Below are 18,476 nucleotides of genomic sequence, written 5' to 3'. Positions count from 1 at the left end.
ATTAGATGCAACTACTTACTTTTGTAGAGCTCTGTAATTTCTGTTTTATCACCCGACTCTGTATATGAAGACACTAGCTGGGACAGTGGGCTCTAACACCATCTGTATGCAATGGATGACACACAAGTCTGTATTCTGAGCACTGACCCAGATGGTGCAGTACATTTGCTTACCCACTGCCTGGCTAGGAGCTTTGCATGAGAACAAACTAGTTGAGATTTAACCCAGACAAGGTCAACGCAGCGTTGAGAGATTTTTTTTCCAAGTTGTTCACAGATTGAGGTTTGTCCAATTCTGGAATGTCAGATGACACTAACAGCTTTTTTACATGGGCACTTGTAGCTCTTTCTCTCTCGGATCTGGATTTTCTCACTGTGCTATGTCTGTGTCATCTGTACTGGATTATTGCCACATGTTCCACACAGAGTGTTACTTGAAGAGGATTTTGAAAATATAGCTGGGTAGAAAATGAGACCACCAAAATATTTTACCATGCTAAACTCATAGCGTACACTGTACCTGTTAACAGGAAGACTAACCTACATGCATGCAGCAATAAATCAAGACGTTAGCACCCATTCACAAAAGCCTCAACACGTTGTTTTGCTGTCTGAGGCACTCTATGTGCTAGTTATACTATTGCCATAGCTGAGACACACTGGAGTTGAGTCCCCGAACTGACATTTCTCAAGCCTGGCAGCAGCAGTCTCCATAGAAGACTCTAGACTAACATTGTCTTCATCTGTTGGCAGACCCACATTCAAGCTGAGAACGTAATTTTCACACATCTTTTCTCTTTTCTAACAGTATTGCCAATATATTGCACTGGGCTAGCATATACCCTTTGTGGAAGGTTCTCTTTTCTTTCAAAGTGTATTTTACTTCTTATTAAAGAAAATTAATAATATTAAATTATGGGAATTAAGTTTTTCTTGATTTACAAAATAGAATTATTATACAGCTGTCTAGTACCCATACTAGCACTTTTCATCCTTCAGAGTATAAAAAGATCAATATGCAGAATAAGGAATGATTATTTTTTGAAATAATGCTGGAAACATCCACCTAGGGATACAATGGAATCTACCTTTAAATTAAATTATCTAACGTTAATATTCAAAAACTAGACACGATTTAGGTCAACCACTGATCTCTCTTAATGTGGTAATTCACGTTTTCAAGTAGAAACACTCCCTTATACACACCGCTCACTTCCCTACTTACTGCTCATCTTCCTCATACATGAAAACATTGGATACTCTTGACACTTAACCCTGCAATGATGAACAAGTCAGCCTCGATCATGCAAAGTTCGCACTTCACTTGAAGCATGTTGAATAATTTCATTAACTTCTATGTGAATACTTGCGTTATCTGGATCTGAGCCAAAGTATTCACCAGCTTGAAGTGTTAATCACACTGCAGGATTCTTGTAAGGAAAGCAGGCAGATATTGCAGGGAAATAACCAGAACAAAGCCACATAGTCATCCATCAGGTCACAACTGTTTGGTCTATACCCTATCAGGCTTACAGTATTTGTTAATCAAAACTTATATCCAGAAAGATGGAATGACATAGAAGCTCTTTTTACAAACTGATCCACGATACAATTTTGCACCATTGTCAGTATTCCTTAGTTGTTCAACCCATCTGAGGGATTATAATCAGAGAAGAGCACTTACCTTATACTTAACAGAAGTTTGCACAGAAGTGCTAATTAACGCAACATACAGCAAAAATGAAGATAGATGTTAACAGATACAAAATGGAAATAAATTTCACAATTAAAATATTAAAACAGAAGAACTGGATGGGAAAGCAGAGACATAACCTTCTGTCACTGCCATCATAAGCAACCATGTAACAGCTACACAGTCCAGAAAGACAAACAGAACATCTCCAGGTTGTCACCACACATTGCAAGCCACAAACCAGCTACAGAATCCTATCACAAAAGAGCAGAAGGCACAAAACCCTAGAACATACCACAGAAAAGCCAGAGATACTGGAGACAACAGCAATGTTTTAAGTTGTAATCACAGCAGGGAATTTGATAGATAAATGCTCATGTAAGTCTCAGAAGTATTCTGTGTCCCATGTCACTGAGAGGCACAGACACCCCTGTGGGCTAGAAGATATCACAGACACAGGGACAATCTATACGACAGTGCTGCTACTACACTGTCGGACTTGGAAATACTCTTTCTGCTGAGCCACACTACAAAAGCTGAATACAAGAAAGCTCCTTCCAACTCTGGAAATTTCTTAGAGCAATCAGCACTATTTTTTTGTCATGAGAATTGCCAAGTCTAGTTGAGAAACAGTAAACAAGAGGATAATTAAGATGAACAGAATTAGAATTTTTATAGAGGGCTGAACCATCAAGTATATGGTAAATGATGCATAACTAAGAAATGTTGGTGGCTTCTCTCCCCATGTTTTCAAGCTCATCGAAAATAATCCTTCTAAAGTGGTTCCCTTCAAGAGAGGAAAATCCCAGTAAATATCTCTGTAATACAATTCTGCCTTTCCTTTAGCCATTCATGGCTTGTTTAATGCGCCTTTGCTGAATTTCACAGTACCGTCCCTTTGCAAACTTTTCAAATGAGAAACAGGTGTTAAGATGATGGCTGAGAAAGTACGGGTGTGTTTATCAGCTGGATAAACTTACGTTGAAGAAATTTGTCTTGTTCCTCTCGCAGAATAGGCCCTGTGCAGGCATGTGCTTCAGCTGCTGCCAGGGGACCCCGCTGCCCAGCAGCACGTCGCGGGCCCACTGCAGGTTCTGTGGACAAAACGGGGTAGGTGAGTTGCAGGCAGGGGACAGAAAGGCCACCACAGGTAGAACTACAAAGTGCTCACTTGCTTTTACTTATTAACCTGCATTGTCATTTCTCATTTTCTACGTAGCTGCTTCTGACAGTATTTGTAGAGGCATGTGATTTGGAGAAGCCATCCCTCAGGAGAGAGAAGCCAGCTTGCTTCTCAGAGCAAGCATCCAGACTGATCAACCCCAGCAGACTAGTCAGTCCCCTACAGCTGCTGAATCCAGCTTCATATCATCTAGTTTTGCCTTCTCATCTTTTTTTTTAACCTGTCTTCATTTCACTGAGATCCACCCTCCATCTCCTATCACCTACAGAAACCTGAACTACAGGTATATTTAAAACACCTTAATTAATTTGTTAAAAGCTGAATTTTAATGCTCAATATAAAATAATTTATATATGAAAATATAAAGTTTCTAAGCAAACATTGGAACTCGCTGTCCTGGGTATCCTGCAGCGTTTCTCCACAGACAAGGCCCCCCACTGCCTCCCCCAGCCCCCCCCTATCCCTCAGTCCCTCCAGTTTCCCCCCACACACACACTCTGGAAGCCATCCTGCAGCTCTTCCCTAGAGCTAACTACCTGTGAGGCATAGCTGCCAGCACCCAGGCTTAGCAGAAGAGGCACCTTTAGGCTTAAACTGCAGCCTTCTTTTAGTGGGGTGGTGCATTCAGGCCTTTTACCTCTACCCAGCCGTTGCCCTCCGTGTAATTTCACTTAACCTCTCTGGAAAATTCCATGCCTGTCATCAAATTTGGTTAATAACGCTCAATGAGTTAACAAGAAAGTATCAGCAGGAGACCAAATGATAAACAACAATCAAAAATTTATAAAAGCACCCCTCTAAGTTCAATGCACGAACATCTCTTGTGTAGTTGAGAACTAGGGACAGCTGTTGGCTCCAGGCAAAACATTACTAACAGATGGGACAATTATTAATTGTAAGGTTTCACTGATGGAAGTTTTGTTTTACTTCAATTTTTATTTCAGTATTAGAAAGTAGCATTTGAGTTGCATTAGACTGGCTTTTTTGGAGACAACTTCACTACAGAGCAGATAAAGAGGAAGATGTTTGGTTCATAGAGACAAATGAGAATGTTGAATTCTGATTTGTGTTCTGTGGGCTGGAAATATGCTTCTGTGAATCATAAATGATTAAATCATGTCCATCCAAGAAGTATATTCCAGTTGTAATATCTTTTTTTTTTTTTGGGGGGGGGGGGGGGGGGGGGGGGAAGTAGGGGGAGGGTGTTATTATCAAAGTTCTTACCCTGTCTTCCAGATTATTTTCTTTACAAGACTCTGGTGAAACAGTAAAAGCCCTGCTCAATCATAAGTGCTTTTGTCCTAATGACAGTAATCGTGCAGAAATCTCCAATGTCTTACCAGAATTAGAGCATCCCCTCTAGCAAAATGCTGATTATGGATTCATATGTAAAAGCACTGAACACTAGAAATACTAACCAGATATTTACGGATGTCAAAAATCCTTCATTCAGAGAGCTGATATAGGTACTTATACAGGACCTTCATGATTATAGTGTAAGACAGTTGAGGGGATTTGGATAGTTTTCTTTTGGTATGGAACAAATACATGTTCACTCATAAACATCACAAGGCACTTTCTGGCTAGTCAGGAGAACCAGTAAATTTAATTATTATCACTGAGTGTCAAATTTAATTAAGATTGAAGCAAGCAAAGTATGTAAACTTAACTCTATACTAACTTTTTCCTACGGTATTTCTTTTGTAATATGTATTTCTGTAATCCTGTTAACCTAAGCCTGCAAAATACTTTGAAATATGTACAGAAGAAAATACAAACCAGAAAAAAAACTACAAAAATCTGGTCTTCTGTGAAAGTCATCCTGTTTCGAATAAAATCAGAATCCAGCAAAAATAAGCCTATCATAATGTCCAAGATCCAGGCACATAAATGCTTTATTTTATGCCAATCATAGTCATCAGAAACATAAGTAAATTCCAAGTGTGAAAATGAAGTAAAAAACTGCCTAATGTGTGGCAATCTGAATCTTACAGTTAAAACTATCACATAAAAATTAAAGGAAAACAAAACCCTTAAGAAAGCTACCACTACAAAGCTTAAATATAAAATCCCAGTCTAAACAAATTTTAGCTAGGGATGTATTCCTGAATCTAAGTTTTACAATGAAAATGTTAAGAAATCATTAAGTGTAGCATCATGCTCTGGTGATCTGCTGTGCACATTAAACTGACCATCCATAACATGTATTCAGTACGTATAATTCATAGGCTTTTATTGAACAAGATGATGACAGTAACCTAGCTAGGAGGAAAAAAGATCATTCAGACAAATGAGGCAATTACATGGTAACTTCACACAATCAAAACTAATAGGAATAAAAGACGTAGTTACAGATTTTCCACTACCCTTCCCCTAAATCAGCATGATCAGTTATTCCTAGTAAATACGCCTGAGCAGGTCTCAACTCATTAGATTTCAGAGTCTGCTCTGCTTGGTTTTTAGCTGATGAAGTTATTAGGAGTGGGTGAAGGGATCCAGGACATAGCAAAAAGGATTTATTCTTCTTGGCATACTGCTTGCCAGTCTGAAATGCTGGATTTGGCTGTCTGACTCAGGGCAATTATGAAGTACTCTTTCCACTTCAGCTGTTGCCTCCCACATCTTTATCACCCCAAGATTCAAAGACAAGATGACTGACAGGGTACAATAACTTGCAAAAAAGTTTACCAGCGTTGTTAAAGTGGAAAAGGAAAATCTCTTATGGTCAACCAAGTGGAAATCTGAGTCACCTGAGATGGATACCCCTTAACTCGATAGTGTCAGAAGCCACATTTACCTAACTTGGAAACTCCATGAAGTGCGGCTGAGAGGTGTAGAAAATATCCTGCTATACCTTAATCCTTCCCTCTATTTTTCTTTTATAGTCTGTTAGAAGGCTTTGTGTCAAAAAAACCCTAGTGCTACTGCATCAAATAAAAGCAAAATAAAAAGACTATTGACCTTGAAGAGTAGCCTTTTGAATGAACTACTATCAAACTGTTGCTACTTGAAATGCTTACATCTATTATGCTTACAGATTATGCCTGTCTCCAAGTATATATTAAACCTACATATATATATAATCTTGTAGTTCTTACAAGAATGTATTATGCCTAGTTTGACTAAACTGTCATGCTACTGACATTATGTTATACCTGACAAATTTCCCCATTAAGGGCTCTGTTAATAATGCACATAATAGAAGATACAAACTTAAAAAACCTAAGTCATACAAACTATCTGTGAGCAGATTCTTCTGGGATTTAGAGTGGTTTTTATTTCAAGATAAAAAAAGCATGTAGGTAAATATTTTTATTTCCTGACAATCTGCTGGTGGCAGACCATCAGACCAGTTCTACGTACTGATCCATAAGGACCATAAGGCAAACACTTTTCACAAAACTTTTTAGTTATACTGACGAACAGCGTCTTGCCAAGTCCTATCTTCTCCTTCCAAACCGTGCCAACACTCATTTTGGAGGTAAATATCACAAAGGATTAAGACTTTACTTCAAGACAGAGACAAGGTGAATGGGAAGCTAAAACTACTGCCCAAACTGGCAACGAAGTAACTTCTGAAAATTCATCCTCACTTTTCTGCACATTTACTCCAGCAAGAACCAGCTATGTACAAATTTGCTCTGGTAACAGCATAAAACAAAGAGAAATAGCGTCCAAATAGTAAGCAGGATTTTGCAGGGGGAAAAAAAAAAAACAGAACACATAGCCAAACAAAATGTTGAAAGATTTTGAAAAGATGTTAAAAAAAGCACTGAACAACTATTTTTACTAATCCCACAACAGCAAAACCTGTAAAATGGGAGAAAACAGATTGCATATGGAAAACTTGTTTTTCTATGCACTATGGAGACCTGCCAATCCTCTCCTTTCCCAGCCAACCATGAATTTTGGCCATCAGTCTAAATTCTTCATACAAATTCCTGGCACTGGTACATAAATGCTGAATTTTCCAAGATGGCTATATGCATTTAAAAATTAATTTCAGCTTTCTAAAATTTACCAGTAATCCACTCTTCCCCCACAGCAACTCAACCTGATGTAATTTATCTAATTTTTTAAATCAGGCTTATCATCAGTACATCTAAGCATACTTCTTACTCCAGTTACTCCTGAAAATGCATAGATGCATTTTGTGTTTTACGTTTGTTCAGGAGCATAACTCCCACTGAAGACATACTAGTGTACCATTAAAACACAGACATTTGACATTGCTCTACAAAAGAACCTGAATGAGTCATCAAAGAAAGAAAATTACAACCTCATAAAAGTATGTAGTATACACGTATCAGTCAGAAGTTTTTTCTGCAGTGTTAAGTAGTTGTTTGTTACGCAGAGAAGTAATAAAAAAGGACAGTAAAACCCAACAATGCTAGTTGAAGCCAACCTGGTAACTACTAGTCTCAAACAGGCAACATTCAATTTTTCTGAGTTCCAAGAGGAGATAGGTTTAGACAACAATGTATATTTCATACAGAAAAATATTACAAATTGTTAAGTTGGTATTTATATAAGAAGAGATACAAAAAGCAAAAGAGAAGGCTTCATCAGGAAATAAAAAGAAGAAAATATTTTGCAAGTAGTTCCTCAGGCAAGGACATGTTATTTGAACCAATAAATTGAAAACAGGCAGCCTTTTTTGTTGAATGTTAATACAAAATCATTTGTCAGCAACAGTAATGACAGATTGCAGGAATCTACGGCTCCTATTAATGATTAGCTCCATGGAAAAATTAACAACTGTCACATACAAACAGCATAAGAATGTTTTCAAAACAAGCTATCTTTAAAAAAATGGTAACATTTTTCTGGATAATCACTGTACAGCCAAATGGAATATGCATCACCTTCAGTAGATTGGTAAGACATGCTACTGCTCAACTTGCAGCAGTACTGTTGATTGCTTTTCTACTATGAGGCAAGGGGTACGATTTGTTTCCATTACCTTCCCTTCCCTATTATTCACACAAGCTTCAGTACTGGTGGAGAAGAGAATTCAGGAAGCCATGCAGCACAGCATATGACATAAAATAAGACTTACAAATACGAAATCTGTGAGTTCAAACCTTGATTATGACAATTAGTGAAATGATTCTGATAATTTCAACATACTATTCATAAGCATTTTACTAACTGATACTTCATAAAGACAAAGGATTATAATAACAGAAGTATGCAGAAGTAAAATAAAGAATGACATAATTCTAAAACCAAAACAATGATAATTCATAGAAGGCTTTTGAAATTAATTTTATGATGAAGAATATGCAAGGGTCATGCTGGAGGAACCAAGTTATTTTGCCCTGACCTCAAATAGGAACTGACACTATTACAGTTACCAAGACATTGTTATTCCTGTTTAATCCAAAATCACTGGCTCGTGAGCAGTAGGATCTCTGACTGACTTTCACTCGGTGATTTCTAAACAGTAAATAATTTTTTCTTACTCAAGATGACTTCTACGCTCTGACAACAGGAAAACTTTCATTCTACAGACAAAGACCCAAGATACCCAGAAAGTCTGTGTCACATGACGTGTTTACACCAATACTGATGAATTTCTCCTTCCAAGTCACTTTTCAGCCCACTTATTCAGTAAAATAAATAATTGCTGTCATATTCACAAGAAGATCTTAATTTAAGAGACATATCTAAAAGGTAATTCTCTGCTGAATGACAAAAAAATCACTTAGCTCTGTAATAAAAAAAGAAATTTTCTACTCAACTGGCCTCACACACATGAATCAGACAACCTAGGAGCTGAAGACTTCCCAGAGCACAGTTCCAAACCAAACTGCATTAAACGAACTTACCTACTGTATTTTAACACTGAGATTTCTGAATTAGTACAAATGACAATACAGTTTGTTTACTCGGGCAATAAACACAGTTAGTCAGCTTTGTATTAATGGTCTGCTTACCTTGTGTGTTTTGCTGTATGTGTACAGGTATGCCAATCTGTAGAGGCTCTTGTAGTGCTGGGGAAAGCGGCTGAGACACAAACAGAAAGAGGCAATACACTGCTCTGTCAGGAACTTCCGCTGTTCCTCAAGGTCTGCTGGAAGACCATGAGGAAATTCAGATGCATCTCCACAAGGTTCAGCTTTCTTTTTGCAGTCCCACTGTGAGGGTGGGGGGATTGCAGCTTTGATGGGATTGCCAGAAGCAGACTGAGGATCCACCAGAATCTTTTGGCCAGTAGGTTCAGCAGGATGGTAAGATTCTGAGCTCTCCAGCAGCTCTTCTGACTTTCCTGCAACTGGAACATTAAGAGAAGACAAAAGTGACAATGAAAATGATAAAATGGCAAATAAAATATACAAAATGACAAAAATTAAATACAACAAATGGTAATCCTTTTCTTCATTAAGGCATAGACAGAATTATTGAGTGGTTCCTGAAACAATTATGACTATTCCTGATGTTTAATGAATAAGTAATCTTCATCTCATTAACAGAGCCACACACTGGTCTCTCCATTGTCTTTATTTGGGTTTTTCCCTGAGCTATAGTAAGAAATCAGCACACCTTACACAATGCAGGATTTTATATACTGTTGGAAGATGGGGGAGGAGGGGGGACAGCAACAAAATGAAAGTGTAAATTCAGTAAAATTCTATTGCAAAGAAAGGAAGAAGGAACAGAAAATTAAAGCCATCCTACCAAGTGAAATATATTATTATGCTTAACAATCTACCCAGAAGAACACAATTCCAGAATACAATTTAGGCTCAGACAGAATGATTAGCAGCAGCTAACCTGGCCTTCTGGATAATGTAGGACCTACAGTTCCATCCAAATATTTTTGCGATTAACTTGGTAACTCATGGCTCAATTGACCCATCTTTTCTTGAGGGATACCAAATCTTTCTTCAGAAAAGATCTGACACAGTAAGAGCTTCCATGTTTCCTGTTAGCTAGTCATTATTACTGAAAACATGCATGCTACATGCAGATTAATTTTTTTACCTTTGATTTTTAGTCATGGAAGTTTACTGTGTCTTTGTCTTTGCTAGGATAAAGAGCCTCTTACATTAGATCTTATCTCCTAGCAGGCTACAGATATACTAAAGTATACTTCATCCTCAAGTACAAAGCTGCTCTGTTACTTTTTCTCTGATAAGGCTGAACTTTGAATCAAACTTATTTTCCAGAACAGAAATTTTTCAAAATTTACTTGCACAATCTATGTGTCCATTATAATTTTACTCTACAGATAGCTTTATGGAAAAATACAACTTTTATTCTAATAAATGTTAGTAATGTAAGAATGCATTCAACACAGTTTTTCTGACAGACAACTGATGACAATAACACAACTCACTGCAAGCCTGGAAGAGAGACATGTTTTTAGTCTAGTACCCAAAAGATTACTGGATTTAGTGATTATGTAAGTACTACTTTACAAAACTAGGAACTGCCATCTATTTCACCATATTGATGCAAACATCACCACAGACTTCCCTAGCTTAGGCAAGACTGAAGTAAAATATTCTTAAAAACAAGAAACCAAGCTAATCCAAGTCTGTGAACAAGATCACTAGTCAGCAGTTGTTCCTAGTGAGAGAGATCAGTGAAGTGAATCAGGGCTATCCACATACCACAGTTTCTGGATCTATGAAATTGGAAAAGACTAAAGTATAGCATGAACTGCAAAAAAAGACTTAACATCCCACAAAGGGCCACAACCCGGAAAGGTGGGCAAAATTTAGACATTGGTCTTATTTGTCTTTCCCTGCTGAAGTCCAGCCTCTCTATCTACTGCCACATCCAAATGTACAAACATCAGACAGGGAAATTCCAGCTAATGGATTTTGAAACAATTTTTCCCATGGAGTACAGAACACTTAGTACTATTATACATGGAAAAATCTGGTAGAGAGCAATTCTGCTTCTCCACTGAAGTATCCAATGGAATAAAACATCTAATTCCACTACTTGTGCTCTTCTGTGTACTGAATATCAAGCTGCTAATGGGCCAGAACAAAAAGGGCACCTATACCTGGGGAAAGAAAAACAACTGTTTTGCTTGAGATTATCTTCAAATAACTACTTAAATTATTTAGAGATGTGAAACACTGAAAAAAAGAGTAAATAATAACCTAAAAGAAGGCAAGCCAGTCAAAGGGCCACCACAGACAGCAGTTTATCATTATTCTTTTCTTTGTAAGGTTTAACAGGTAGTACAAATTGGGATGATAGCCATATAAGCAAAGCACAGTTCCAATTTTAAGCTACACACATACAAGCAGCAATAATGCCTAGTTAAAATCCTCAGTCACAGTGCAGTTTATTTCAGTATTTCTCCATGCCAGAAGAAACATTTTAATGAGAATATATCAGCTGACATTATTAGATCAGGCATACTCTTTTCCTCTGTAGATCCCAGGGTCTCTTTGCTGGGCATCAGTGTATCAGCACAGGTAGTAGAAATCCTCTTCTCTGTGTAAGTCTTCCTCAGGCTGTCTTGAGAACTGGCAGGCTCATTAAACATATCCTGTGTGGAACTGGAGTCAGACAGCACGGCTGCAGTGCTATCCTGACTCCTCTCTGCAAAAGAGATAAGGAAGGAATGCACCATTTCATACTCATCAAGCCGTTACTTGCTGGTAACAGCAACATAAAACCGCAGCCACTCTGCAGACCTCTTACAAGTGCAATACAGGATCCTTAACAACCACCAATTCTGTTGTCTAAAAGGTATTTATTTTCTTTTAAGTTGTCTACTTCAACTTATCATTTTCATCTCACTTCTTTGTGCTAAGAAATTAAAACCCCAGTCTTCTTTCACTAGGTATTACTTAACGCTAATGTAATAGAGAGGTCCCAGCCCCACCACATTTCTTCCTAGAATATAATCTTGGAATTTGATTCAAAAGCAATGATGCTCAACTTTCAAAAGCAGTTAGGCTGAGGACGCAATATTTCAGCTAGTATGATCCTATAAAATTTCCCAGGTTTACCGTGCCATTTACCTTGAAAAGCACCCAGTATAATTTTCAGTCTGACACAAGCAAAGCTCAGTTGACAAGAGAAAACCATGAACAACAATACTGGTAAAAATTACTTGTGAAGGACAGAAAAACCAGTACCATTAGAGGGCAGAGACTTACAGGAGTGTTCACTGATGCCATCTATCCTTCAGGTGTTAGATGCTGTTCACCAAATGTTCTGAAAGGTGATTTGATATGGCAAATAAACAATCCATCAAAGAACCAGGTCTAAGATAGATAGGAAAACTCTTGGACTTCAAGGCAGTAGACAGAAGAAGTGACTTTGTCTTGAGAGAGTGGAGTAGTGTACGTTGGCTGCTGACTACATTACGGTTACAACTAAGTTGTCAATCTGCTGATAGCTGTTACAGCACAGAAGAAATTGTACAGGATCATGACTTTATCATGGGGGATAAAATTCACACCTGAGAACAAACAGGCAAGTGAAAACCTTCCACCCATGTCTGAAACCTGCCCGATATAACCCAAGTTCTTCTCCATCAAGGGTAATCAGACGCAAGCCTGCATGACTAGAAAATGCAGTTTAGTATCTCCAACAGAAAGATGCACGCATATTCCTACTGAGATGGGAAATTGGCATTTTTCTGTAATATTGTGCCAACACAATTCAGCGTCCAACACAAAATTCCAATATAGGCAATTCTGTCTAAATCTGTCACACAAAAGATTAATTTCCAGTTTCTGCTTAAGATATAGGAATAGCTTAACCAAGAGGCATGTTACCTCCATTGTCTAGGTAGTTCCACTGCATTCTTATTCATTAATTTTCTTGATAAGATCAAGAAAGAAAATTAAAAAAGCAAAAGCCCTTGCTTTGAGATGAGCTGATAATTTAATTAAATTTCTTCTGTTCCATCTGAATTGCACTTGTTCAGGAGAGAGCTAAGGGTCTCCTATGAATTTATTTTATCAAGATAAATCCCTCTGCAGACCTTCAGCTTGCAGATCAGGTTCTGCTTATTAGGATTCCAACAAATTTAAACCAAATTTGATGCACTCCGTAGGCTTTTCACTACCACACAAAGAAAACCTTCCCTTTCAGTGAACAGATCTTAATAAAACTGTATCTTGAAAAAGAATGGGGGAACAGTATTTGCTTCATAATTGGAAGTTATATAGCTGGTTAATGATGACAAGTTTTATACAGAAAGAATATAATTATAAAGAATGGGAAGGGAAGGATTCTGAAGAGAGGTCAGTCAAGCTTTAAATGACTCATTTATAAAGCTTTAATAACCTTCTGTGGTACAAATGGATACTATTGAACTCCCAGTTGGCATCAGGGAAAACATTTACAGTAGCTCCCTTGATATTTTTTTTAAAGGAAGTTTCTGCATCTGTGACAAAGAGGCTGAATTACTCATCTAGGGAAAGAAAAAAAAAATTGCAAATTTCCAAATGTTGCCATAAGCCTGGAGGTCAGCTCTGATGTGTGGGTTATGACAGATGAAGCATTAGAATGTAAATCAAGATCTGCTAGACCAATATGCGAGAACGATATCAGATCACTAGGAAATGACACTAACTTCCCAGCATGCAAAGACAGACAATGACTGAGCATGCTGAATTTCAAACGTATGCATGACAGGGAAGCTTTTCCCTATGGGGAACAAATGTAAATAGCACCTTACAATTAGCTAGCTACTTTTATTTGAAATTTCTACTAAAATGAGTGTAGCTCTAGGTATGTATGTTCACTCTCCTTTTCTTTCAACACATTAACTATATAAAAAATAATAATGATATTAACATTTGGCTCCTTAATCACTGAAAAACAGAGGAAGACTACTATTGAGACAACTTCCTATTATTTTAGATACTTCCTGAATGCAGTAGATGCTTTCAAACTAAACAGGCCTGATAAAAAACACCGCAGTATTTCAGAAATTAGCAGCAGCCACCAGTTATTAGTATTAATTTCTCAGAAGTCACAGAGGATTGGTAAAGTTCCATGGAATGAAAAACAAAGTGTAGTACCTATCTTTACAAAGGATAAAAGGTCAAAGCTATTAGCCAGCTGGCCTTCATTTTCCACAGAATTATTTGAGCATAAATAAATAAATGCATTTATAAGCACCTAAAAGGTAACAAGATCAGTAGCAGAAAATGTGTGTGTATCCCAGCACATATATTCACATGTGCCTGTAAAGAATTAGTGATTCTCAAGCCAGAAATGGCCAAAATGTCATGCTATTGTAAAAGCAATTCAGTAAGCTAGCACACTTGAATGTATAATCAGTAACTTCACAGAAAAAATACGTAAGAGTCTTCCTGTTCTACTGAGCACTAATGAAAATTAAGCTTAATTATGGTGTCTTTTTTAAAATGTGCGTCCCAAATACAGACACTGAATAACTAGAATGAATTCAGAGGAGAGGAAAAAAAATGATGAGGAAATTAATGAGATGGCATATAAGAAAAACATTGGGAGAACTGGACTTATTTATCATCAAAAAGATGAGGGAGAATTTCCAAATACATACAATTAACCAAAATAAAAATACAGTAATTGCTTTTCATATTCACTAAGTACAGAGCAAGAGGCAATAGGTTTTAATTGCAGCAAGAAAATTGCTTTTTTTTTTGTTTTTTTTCCTTAATCTCTAGCTTATCTGTTACATACAGTTAAAAAAATTGCATAAAGAACCTATAGAATTGCTGGAGGTTCTCAAGGACTGGCAGACAAATAGCTAGGTTACCCAAGATGTACCTTAATATAATAATTATATAATATAATATAATACAATAAAAAAGCTCTGTCAATACCTAAACACTGCAGTATGTAATGCAGAACTCATGGCAACTGCACCAAGTCACATCCTAACTCTGCTTTTTAAAAAAAAAAAAAAAAAAAAAAACAAAAAAAACACAAAACCCTACATATTTTTCATACATGAAAGTATTATGCTTTTCTAGCCTAACTCACAAATATCTTTTATATATACTAGACAGACACATGGCATATATTTTTACATTCATTGTGTTTTTCCTTCAGCTTTTCCTTCATCTGGTAAGTTGACTGTAGTTGAGACAGTCATTAGTGTTATTCAACCTACATGCCAAAGACCACTGCAGCCCGTGAGACATGAGAATTAATTCCAGATTCCCAACTGCTATTGATACCTGTCATTTTGAAAGATGCAAATCGAAGAGAACATCCGTGCTTTTTAATAATTTCTGCTATAATTAAAGACAATTTAATGCAACTCAGTGTAATTTAAGAGTTAAAAAATTACTGATTTTAGTATTTTGTTTACCTAAGGTATTTTCTAAGTTCCTCCATCTGGCAATAGCAATAAGACAAGCTTTTCCAAAAAGCTGAAGTAATCCCTCAGTTATAAGCAAATGATAAATCAAGGACTAAATAGTCTTTTGGGGTCGCTTCCTGTAAAGTTTCCTATTATTTCAAAAGCTAAGATAAAAATACAACTGGGTATTAATGTCCCAAAATTATTATCTGTCATGGAAATAGAGAAAAGAGAATAGGGAAAAAGGTCTACTAAATTGTGCACAAGCAACTGCAACAGAATTCCTGTTAAAAATATGTCCTGATACCAGATTCTCTCTTTGGTGTTATTATATTTTGCGTCATTACTTTGTTGCATGACTCCTAAGTTTCAGGAAGATTTCCAACATGATGAGCTGAAATCACTATTCGATGTAAAGTTAAATATTTCGTGTTTATTTCTAAAGATTAAGGAAACGGCACTTGAGAGCCTTTTTTTTTTTTTTTAAACTCATTCCTCATAATGTACTCAAATTGTGACATTTCAGGGATTTCCATGTCAGACTGTATCACCTACTCTGTCAACAGGTGAAAAAGAACAGCTCTGGACAGAAAATGTAAAAAGGTCAAAAGGAAGAATCTTGTTAACTTCCCAAGACATCAGTAAAAAAATATTGTTATTGGAAAGATGTCATTGGGAAGAAAGAACTTTTATGTTCATCTATACTGCCAAGACCTTCATTGTATCACAATTAAATCCTGTCAGTCACTTGGATATTTAAGTAACTATCATTACTGAAACACATCTGTCTTAGAAAAATACCTGTAGTCCATTTGACTTAATTTTATGCTTAAGAGCATTTTAAGATTAATCTTATCCTGAATGAAATAGGTTTACTGGGTTGACTTAAAAAATCCCTATTCCCCACTATTCCTCCATACCAGAAAAAGCCATTACCATGTCATTGTTACTGCTCCATTAGCATTCAGGCACAACACCTGCATGCCTACCAATTAACAGTAAAAAGTTGTGTTAAACTTTGGGGAATCTAAATGACTATTTAATTTCAAAATACAACAGGAAAAAAAACAGCTCAGTACTTCACTAGCCATTACTCTGTGCCAGCATTCTCCCATGGGCACCATAAGCCCTGTGGACCACATACCGTAAACCTTGTTACCTAAACTGTGTCCACTCACAGGGCTGAAGGAGGGAAGAGAAGAGACAGTGATGTGTTAAAGTGTTAAGTGACCTGAACTAGCAAACATACAATCCTAATGACAGAGCTCTTACTGCTAAGTATGCTGACCAGGTAACATCTCTCATCGTACAAGCTTACATAATTTATTCTCAGGGGAGCTGAAGTACAGCTTCATGGTGCCAATATGAATGAGGTATTCTGCCTTTGTCAATTAATTACTATGCAGCTCAGTAATCATGTTGTCTGCCCTCCATCCTTTGAAACTTTTTGGAAATTAAAAGCAGGAGGGAGAAGATCTCTGAAATATCCGCATATAGCGGTAGGTAACAGGCTCAGAAAGCCAACAGAGTGTAACTCACTTTTTCTGAATATCTTTTTCTGTCTTAAATATCTGAAGGAAACTGTATGCCCAGCTATTACAAGATGGTACCTGAAATGTCATGAACAACCAACTACAAGTCAAAAATCAGAAATGAGGGGGACAAGAAGCTTTTCTAAAGAGCTACATACATATGCTAACTCAATTTACAGTAAAGAACAATCCTGCTGCATAGTTCGGCGCTTATGAATAACTAACTATATATTATTATTAAAAAAAATAATCCTGTCTCATGCAATAAAGGTGGGTTGTTCACAGGCTGTGTATGTACAGAGTCTCTCTGTTTGTCCTGCCTGCCTGGCACCGTATCTCCCCTCTTCTCTTTACTTGTATGTATGAGCATTTTTTCTTTATTGATCTGTAGTCAGAAACATGATGCATCACACAATTCTCTTTCTTGAAACAGATTCCACCCGTAACAGAAGACAACATTCAGCTTTGTATCAAAAGGCACTTGCACATTATTAAAAACAAAAGAATTGCAGAGATTTGCATGGGAGCAGATTAATTTCTTGAGGACAGCAAGTCCTCTGAATGTTTAAAGGGAGTTCTCTTATAACATGAGTCAAAGATGAGAGTCTATGTTTTGTCTGGCTGCACTGAACACTGAATGTGTTTTGGTAACTTGCAGTCATATATTGCTGTTCTTCTGTCTTTAAGTGCAGAGCAAAAGAGTATCTCATCAATGTTCCATTTATTTAGTCAAATTCTTTTTACATAATCTCACACTAAATGTCAGTGTGATACTTTTACTAATCAGAGAGAGGTTAAACTGAGGAAAGGTAAAAATGGAGCATACTGCAATAAACTGTATCTGATTCATTATTCATGTAGTCCAGTATGCAGTCCCCATGAACATTCAGTACCATGTGCCAAAAAAGGCTATGTACTGCAGACCAAAAGATTTCATTTTAAACTGCTGGAGAGAGAATTTTGAAGGGTAAGATTTTAGTGTTACAAAATGCAATGTGGATGTTCTTTTTATGCACAGAAATATCCACTCCATCTTAGAAGCTTATTTAGTTTGGCATGAGTGACAACCTGGTGCAAAAAGTTTCTCAGAGATCACCTTTGTCTCATCAGGATGTTGAGAACCCCCATTTACAAAAAACTGTGCATCTTCAGTTTGCAGAATTACAGACCGACAAACTATGAAGTGAGACTTCTCCCACAGCATGAAGCAAGTAGCCTTTCCCAGTGAGTTTATCATGCAGGTTTTGCCAATTATTAAAAGCAAGCCGTGACAGGTAAAAGCAGGAAGAGAATGCCTGGGGAACAGAGATTTGTATAAAGGTTAGAGGCAGCACGGGCAATATTGGTTGCAAAAGCAATCAGGCAAAAGACAAACACAAAAAAGGACGATTACATCTAACTACACACAACATACTACATGACATGGATGAAGACTTAAACAATATGACATTTTAACACTGCAATAGCAATGGATACTGAATACATCATCTGCATACCACCACAATAATATGGAATTGAATATCAGCACAACAGCAGCATACTACAGCAAAAAAGACCTCACAACAATCTCCCAGTCCACTTTTTGGGAAATAGATTTCTCATTCAGATTTTTTTAATTTTATTTTAATACTTTTACTGCTTTCTGAAGTAACTTTAATGCTTAGCACAAAATTCAGGTAAATTTAAACTGCTTGAAATCTGTACTGCAATTGGCCTTTACTGACTACATACATCCAGCTTGTACACAGGAAGACAATGAGCATGTCTGTTTTGATATGTAACACTGGCC

At 37.0% G+C, this 18,476-nt stretch overlaps 1 protein-coding gene across 10 annotated transcripts in view; it reads right to left on the bottom strand.

Moving 5' to 3' along the window:
• CABIN1 (calcineurin binding protein 1) overlaps window positions 1-18,476 on the bottom strand; it is a 124,561-nt gene that overhangs the window by 67,047 nt on the left and 39,038 nt on the right. For all 10 annotated transcript variants that reach the window (XR_005933134.1, XM_030024446.2, XM_041125736.1 and 7 more), the window contains 3 exons: window positions 11,261-11,443; window positions 8,815-9,152; window positions 2,673-2,786 (listed from right to left, as the gene is read on the bottom strand). Coding sequence is in view for 9 of the 10 variants with exons in the window: in XM_030024446.2 (XP_029880306.1) it covers window positions 2,673-2,786; window positions 8,815-9,152; window positions 11,261-11,443 (635 nt within the window). In the remaining variant the exon portion in view is untranslated. The remainder of the gene's footprint in view (window positions 1-2,672; window positions 2,787-8,814; window positions 9,153-11,260; window positions 11,444-18,476) is intronic.

This window comes from Aquila chrysaetos, chromosome 9 (assembly GCF_900496995.4).
Source record: "Aquila chrysaetos chrysaetos chromosome 9, bAquChr1.4, whole genome shotgun sequence".
Lineage (NCBI taxonomy): Eukaryota > Metazoa > Chordata > Aves > Accipitriformes > Accipitridae > Aquila > Aquila chrysaetos.
Note: the sequence above shows the minus strand (reverse complement) of the source record. Positions and strands in the feature narration are given on the sequence as shown.